We start from the raw sequence: 7,135 nt of genomic DNA on the forward strand, positions 1-7,135 counted from the left end.
CCGAGATGAAGGTAAAGGCGCGGATATAAGATCTCGAGTTCTAGCGGTCCAAAGGTATAAGTCACCAAAAGGCACCGTCGCCAAGGTCACCAGGTAAATAAAGTCCGTCGAACCGAGCGGACTACGAGAGACTACGAGACGGGAGGAGCAAGAAGAAAGTGATAATACTTAGGTAGGTATTCCCTACCTGGGTAGTGACATTAACCTAAGGTAGCCTCTTAATATAAATTATATATAAACTATCCCACGCCAAAAAAAACGCCCCAAGCCCCCCCCCCCCTCCCCCTCCAAAACCGTAAAAAGATAATAAGAATAATAGCACCCGATGAAGATGGCTATTAGACGTATTAAATTGCTTGCCCCTAATCCTGATGCGGCAATGTCCCCCCCCTCTCCGCTGCAGCATCAGGAGAGAGAACCAGGATGCACCCTTTCGCTCTCTCTCTCTCCTCCACCCCTTCTCATTTGCCCGGCCGGGGGGGGCCCAGACTTTCTTTTTTCCCCATTTATCATGGATGTATGGGTGACGCAAGTGGTGCGTGGATTGTTGCATGGCAGACGTGCATATGCGGGCCTCTTCTTTGCTCTAGTCGCGGGTTGGGTTGGAGATTCATTCATAGATGCCTTACCTGCGCGCTGTAGATACCTAATAATAGATGGAGCGTTCCGGGAAATATAGGCTGGCGATTTTACGGTAAATCCCTTAATCAATGCTTTCTTTACCTTACCATCTGATATTATTCTAAGGTAAGGCATAGATACAGTAGTGGTAGGATTTCGGTCCCGGCCTTCAAGCATATTTTGCGTAGGGAAGTGAAGTGTGAGGTGGAGCGGAAGGGGAAGAAAGGGTCATCGATTCATTCATTCATTCGGCAACCGAGGTATTAGGGGGGGAAGTGGTTAATGGCCTGAGGCATGACATCACCTTACCTAATATCTTCCGCCCCCCTTCTCTCCTCACAAAACAACCGTCCTTCCATTTTCCCCCCTCGCAAAGTAGTAGTTGTTCCACGGTAAAATAATAGCACAACACAAGAGAGATGGAAAAGTAAAAAAAAGCACACCACAACACCACACACCACGCCAGAAATCATCCAACCACAACGTAATGCACATCGCCACATCAGGCAACTACCGCTTTCCGCTAGCGATCTGCGCAGTCTTAGTCTTCTCCGGCCTTTTGCCTTTGTGCCCTTCAGACAAAGTCACAAAACCCCGCCAAGCCCCTCGACTTCGCCAAGCCTTTTTATCTGATCCACCGCCCCGCCCCGTTCCGGTCTCGGAGTTCATGTCCCTCCCCCCCCGGTCTCCCCCTGGTGCGACGGGGCGGCATTTTTTATCAGATGGAGAGATAATCTTGGGACCGCGCTACCAACCTGTCTATAGAGCGATGGCCTTTCCCGGATCGGTCTTGAGGGGGGTCGATCACTGTGTCACGGAGAACGCGGAGAGTATGGGATTCCCGACGGGATGGGGCTTTTTTCTTTCGTTTTTTTCTCACCCCCCTTGAGGGTCTGGATGTTGAGAACTTCAGGGTTTGGGTCATTGGGAGCGAGGGAAGTTGGGAATTGAATCGTTTTCTTGACTAATGGAATTGTATGCCCCCTTGTGTTTATGTACGTACGCCTTTTGTGTATACGATGAAATGACGGAGAGACTTTCCCGAGGTGCCCTTGGCGTTCCCTCTCGCTCTCTCTCTCTCTGCCTGCCTGTCTCCTCCTTTTCCTTCTATCCCAATTGCTGGATCTCTTGGCATTACCACCCTTTCTGCTTCCCCCCCTATCCCAAGCTCTGCGCCCTGATCATCTGCTCGTAGATCCCTCCACCCCTGGCCAGCTCCTCGTGCCTGCCCTCCTCCACAATCTTCCCCTTGTCGAATACTAGGATGCGGTCTGCGTTTTGGACCGTCGTCAGACGGTGCGCCACCATGATGGTCGTCCTCTTGCGCGCCGCTGCCGCGATGGCCTCCTTGATCTGGGCCTCGGAGTGCGAATCTAGAGGACAGCCCCTTGGTCAGCTTTTGCATGTCCATGACGTTCTGGATTTTCACGTACCTAGAGCCGACGTGGCCTCATCAAGGAGCAATATCTCTGGGTCCCGGATGTAAGCCCGCGCGATGGCAACGCGCTGCTTCTGCCCTCCTGACAGCTGCGAGCCGTTGATTCCGCATTGCCTAGAATGAAGTCAGGATCCAAGGTGCTCGCTCTTTGTCATGTGACCTTTACTTACGTTTCGTACCCATCTGGCAATCCACTGACGAATTCATGAATGCCAACGGCTTTGCATGCTTCAATTATTTCTTCTCGTGTTGCCGTGTGCCCTGGTCTTGCTCCCAAACCCACGTTGAAAGCTACACTGCCAGCAAATAGATCCGGGTCTTGGGAAACGAGACTTATCCTTGCTCGGTGTTGTGATACTGGCACGGATTTGATATCGACCCCATCTAAGAGAACCGCTCCAGATGTAGGATCGTAGAAGCGCTCGATGAGCGAGATCAGAGAAGATTTTCCAGCGCCTGAGCGGCCAACAAGTGCTATCGTCTCTCCCGCTTTAATCGTGAGGTTGAGGTTCGTAAATACCGGTGCACCTTGCCGAGACTGGTATGTCAGACAAACGTTCTTGAAAGTCAGGCTCCCCGCTGGGGTAGACGGGTCCTTGTCCTTGACTTCAGTGTCCAAAGACTGGGATGTCACGGCACCCGACCCGGCCGGGTCTATATCGATGGTGGGCTTTTGATCGTGCAGTGCGAAGACCCGGGCTGCCGCACCCTTTGCCCGACCAATGTCCGGTGCCAGACTGAATATCTGACCAGCTGCCTGGGCAGAGAAGAGGATGGCTGGTAACACTGTGAAGAAGTCCTGCGTGGTATATTCGCCTTTTCGAACTCGCTTTGCACCCCACCAATAAGCCAAACAATAGACAAAGTAACTAGACATTATCAGAATACAGAGTAGTTCAAGGTATGCAATGCAATAAAACTTACGTGATGGCAAGAGCAAACGCCAATAGTAGGTTTCCAAGAGCTGTGTCCCTGAAGGTTTGCTCGCGATGCTTATCAACAGCAAGATGAAATCTCTTCGAGGTTACTCTCTCTGTCCCTAGTGCGGCAATGGTTCGAATATTACTGCAGGCCTCAGTTGCGAGTGTTGCTGCTTCGGTGTATGCCTGCTGATTCTTTTCCTCAAGTTTGGCTATAACATGGAGCCGGAAGAATCCTGCCAGGATGACGACGGGAGACGTAGCAAAGAGCACGATCGCTATCTTCCAAGCTATAATATGTGCAAGAATGGCGCCTCCGACGACAGAGACAAGTGCAGATACGATTGTGCCAATTATGACCCCCGACAGGCCACTGAGGTGACCCGAGTCCATGCTGATGACAGATATAAGGGCAGCCGTGGACCGACCTGGTTGCAGGAACCAATCCATATCTTGACGGAGGATTGTACTTAATGATATATCGCGGGTCCGAAAGATGAGATGCTCAGATACGATGCCAAAACAGGACCCGGAGATAGAATAACCGACAAGTGCGGCTAGAGAAACGACGAAGAACATGAGACAGAAAAAGTCGACCCGGTTAGAAACAACAGCTCCATTGAGAAGTTGCACCAGATGTCCAAAAATAATTGATTCGCCAATGATGAGTCCTCCAGTGATGAGCGATCCGACCAAAGCGAGAAGAGTAAAGAAAAGTCGGGCCTTAGAGAGCGCGAGACAGCGTCTAATGATGGTGAAAGTGCTGAAAGATGCAGTTGTAGATGCAGGCTTACTCGGTGATTCGAGGGTGGGAGAGCTTGGCTCTACTGATTTTCCTTCCAGGTCAAGTGACTCTTCGATGACCATTTCACTCTTCTCCAGCGCATAAGGTTCAGATTCGTAGGTGTCCTCCGAACTAAACCTTTGCACTTCGATCAATTTTCGATAAAAGCCATTGACATCCGACATCAAAGATGCGTGGGTCCCTTGTTCTAGAACACGACCTTTACCCATAACAACGATGTTGTCTGCATCCATGACAGAGGCAAGTCGATGCGCAATCATCACAGTGGTTCTGTTCCCAGATGACCTTGACTTGGAGAGTTCACTGAGGATAGATGCTTCACTGATAGTGTCCAAAGCGCTCGTCGCTTCGTCCAGGATTAACAAGGAGGGATCTCCCACCAGGGCTCTCGCTAGACAGAGTCGCTGCTTCTGTCCACCTGACAGCTTCGTGCCAGAAGGCTCCCCAAGCCAGGTGTCCAAGCCTTCCGGGAGTGACTCAATAAATGACCATGCGTCAGCTGCCTTTGCGGCCTTCACACATTTTTCCCTCATCTCCTCTTCAGGAATAGGGGGGCCTTTGAAGCCATCACGGATATTTGTGTAAATTGTGCCGGAGAAAATGGCGGGGTCTTGATCGACGAGTGCGATATGACGTCGCAAGCTCGAAAGATTATAATCGGGTATTGCCTTGCCATCAATAGTGATGGTGCCTTGGGAAGGATCGTACAGTCTGAGTAGCAAAGCTGCGATTGTGGACTTGCCACTGCCAGAAGCACCGACAATCCCCACAGATGATCCAGTGGGAATTTTGAGGGTGACTGAATCTAGAACCGTCTCTAGCGGGCGGGCAGGGTACGCAAAGCTCACGTCTTTGAGCACAATTTCTTTGCCTGGCTCGAAGACTGTTTCGTCTGCGCGGATTCCTTCCTCGGAATAGACATCGATTGGGATGTCGGGATAATCGATGAGGCTGAAAATCCTCTTGCCGGCGTCCGCGGCCTGCGCGAATGATTGAATGAAAGGGCCAGCTGCGCCAATCACGAACGCGGCATCAAGAATGAGAAAAACGATTGCATACACTGTACCCGCTCCCCCAGAAGATGATTGGTGTTTGACAATTTGGGACCCTTCAAAGAAAGCTAGAGCATTTGCGGAGAATCTGTCATTTACGAATTAGTTATGAAGCCACCCGACGAAATTTGCGAGAACTGACGCTATAAAGAAGACGCTACCTAGCATAATAGCACTGGCTATGGACTTTCTCACGCCGAAGCTCATGGCCTTTGTCAGATTGTTCCGGTGATCAGCCGTCAGGGGCTCGAAAGCATCAAATGCCTGAACCACCTGGACTGCCTTAATTGCACCCTCAGCAATGGAAGAAGCTGTAGTTGTGCTTTCTGATGCTTGCTTTGAATAACGGTTCAACACAGTAGTGCCAGTAATGACGACCAATGCCATGGAAGGCATCACCCCTGAAATCAGAATGCCCGTGAGACGCGCATTAAGGATGAATCCCACAATCAATGTTGCAACAAAGTAACTGATGGACTGAAGGAACAGCCCTACTTTCTCAGCCGTACCAGACTGGACAGTTTGGGCATCCACCGTTAAGCGACTGGTAATCTAGAAAAGTGTGAGTAGATTGATGTGACGTGATTGCAGGCGGCCACATACATCTGGACATATCGTTTCATAGTATGTCTGATCGAGTCCCAGAGCTCTATCAACCATTTGGGTGCGGAGACCTCTGGATACACGAGCACCCACGATGCCCCAGCAGAAGGCCCATCCCCACGTGATAATGAAGTAGATAATTGCTGGAAGCTGAGTAAGTACAAGAGACATGCAATATACATGGCGATTGGTATACGTACCAACGACCAGGAGTTGGTAAACCCGGGTACGAATTTCTTCCTCTGTTGGTGGGAAGGAGTCGATGATTCGGGCAAAAATGACCCCAATGATAGGAAGGGGGGCACCCGCTGCAATGGCAAGCACTACCCCACAAAATAAGATGAGGCGCGATTGGACATCTTGTAGGGGTCGGAAAAGAGTGAGATATGAAAAGGCTATCTTCGGTATAAAAACTTTCTTGGGCAACAAATGGAAAGGCTTCAGCAGAGTGTGGCATTTTTGGGACTTGCCATCCTCATCACGCTCTGAGAGTGACATTGGGTATACAGGGCATGCCACGAGAAGGTTGGGGGACTCGGGGAAGGAGGAGGAAGACTGGCGGAAGACAATGAACGGGAGGGAAGTTCGAGATGTCTTGGCAAGCAGCTGATCAATCCGACATCATGGCAGACTTGGCGGGGATGAGTCGATGACAGGCTGGAATCGAGACCAGGAACAGGAACAGGAAGCAAAAGATGGAGGCATCTCGCACTATGCAAAGAAAGAGAGGTAGGTGAGCAGTGAGTGTAGTAGGCCTGTAGGGGGAAAGGGGACGAGCTGTGGAGAGAGGCTTGGTGTTTTTTCGGCACCGAAGGAGTCTCCACTCCACAGTCCATCCATACCCATGCGGTAGTGCTATATGGAACTGCCGCCGTTCAACCGTTGGGCCGGCCTGAAGAAAAGAGGCGAGATGAGATTAGATGATGAGATTGGGGGACGAGCAGGGATGGGGCGGGACTTGGCATGAGCCGATAGAATCTCTCACTGGAGGGACTCCACGAACGCGTGCATCTCCGTGCGTCTTCGCACATTTCGTACGGAGCATCCTCACTCTTCGGGAAGGGTTGCTAGCTGCTGGTGCAGATTCTGTCGAGGCCGAAAGCGACGATCATTAGACGGCGTCGACGATGAGCCTTTTATGACGATGCCCGGACTGTTGGGAGGGAGAAAACAGTGGAACAACACGAAGAACGGAGTTGTCCATAGGCAGATCGGCTATGTGGTCCGTATAGACATTGGGCGGTGCCGCTGCCAAGGGGAATTATCTGATCAATGGCAGGGAATTATCTGATCCGTCGTGCAGGCCCCTGCCTGTTTCCCGCCCGGCGGGGCGGTGGGTGGGGCGGCGGGGTTTGGCGGGGTTGGTGGGCGGGGTTGCTTCGAAGAGAGTGAGCGAGAGAGAAAGGATTGGCGGCAACGATGACACTGGGAGGACAGACAGCAGGGACAGAATAAGATGGAGATGGAGATGAAGACTTAGATGCAGTTGAACAAGCCGACTCCCGTTGGTGGGTGGTGCTCATGGGACGTGGATGTTCAGGCCATGGGTCATATAGGCAGAGGAGCAGTTGGTGGTAATGTGGTATGGTTGATACCATGGCGCGGGCCCAAACGGAACTGAGGCGTGGCCGTTGTTTGGTGGGAGTTTGTCATCCATGGCGAGGTTGACGGTGGGGGGGTTTTGCAAGTGCGATGA

The 7,135-nt window shown here is 51.5% G+C and overlaps 1 protein-coding gene across 1 annotated transcript; it reads right to left on the bottom strand.

Annotated features, from left to right (window-relative positions):
• Positions 1–1,553: 1,553 nt before the first annotated feature.
• M430DRAFT_122392 (hypothetical protein) lies at positions 1,554–6,208 on the bottom strand. Its single transcript, XM_024861846.1, has 7 exons — positions 5,640–6,208; positions 5,440–5,582; positions 4,979–5,388; positions 2,984–4,924; positions 2,230–2,928; positions 2,055–2,173; positions 1,554–1,994 (listed from the first exon to the last, which is right to left on the bottom strand). Exons 1-7 carry the CDS (start codon positions 5,935–5,937, stop codon positions 1,780–1,782), a joined length of 3,825 nt encoding a protein of 1,274 aa, XP_024720266.1. The 5' UTR covers positions 5,938–6,208; the 3' UTR covers positions 1,554–1,779.
• Positions 6,209–7,135: the final 927 nt, after the last annotated feature.

This window comes from Amorphotheca resinae (assembly GCF_003019875.1).
Source record: "Amorphotheca resinae ATCC 22711 unplaced genomic scaffold M430scaffold_7, whole genome shotgun sequence".
In the NCBI taxonomy this organism is placed as follows: domain Eukaryota; kingdom Fungi; phylum Ascomycota; class Leotiomycetes; order Helotiales; family Amorphothecaceae; genus Amorphotheca; species Amorphotheca resinae.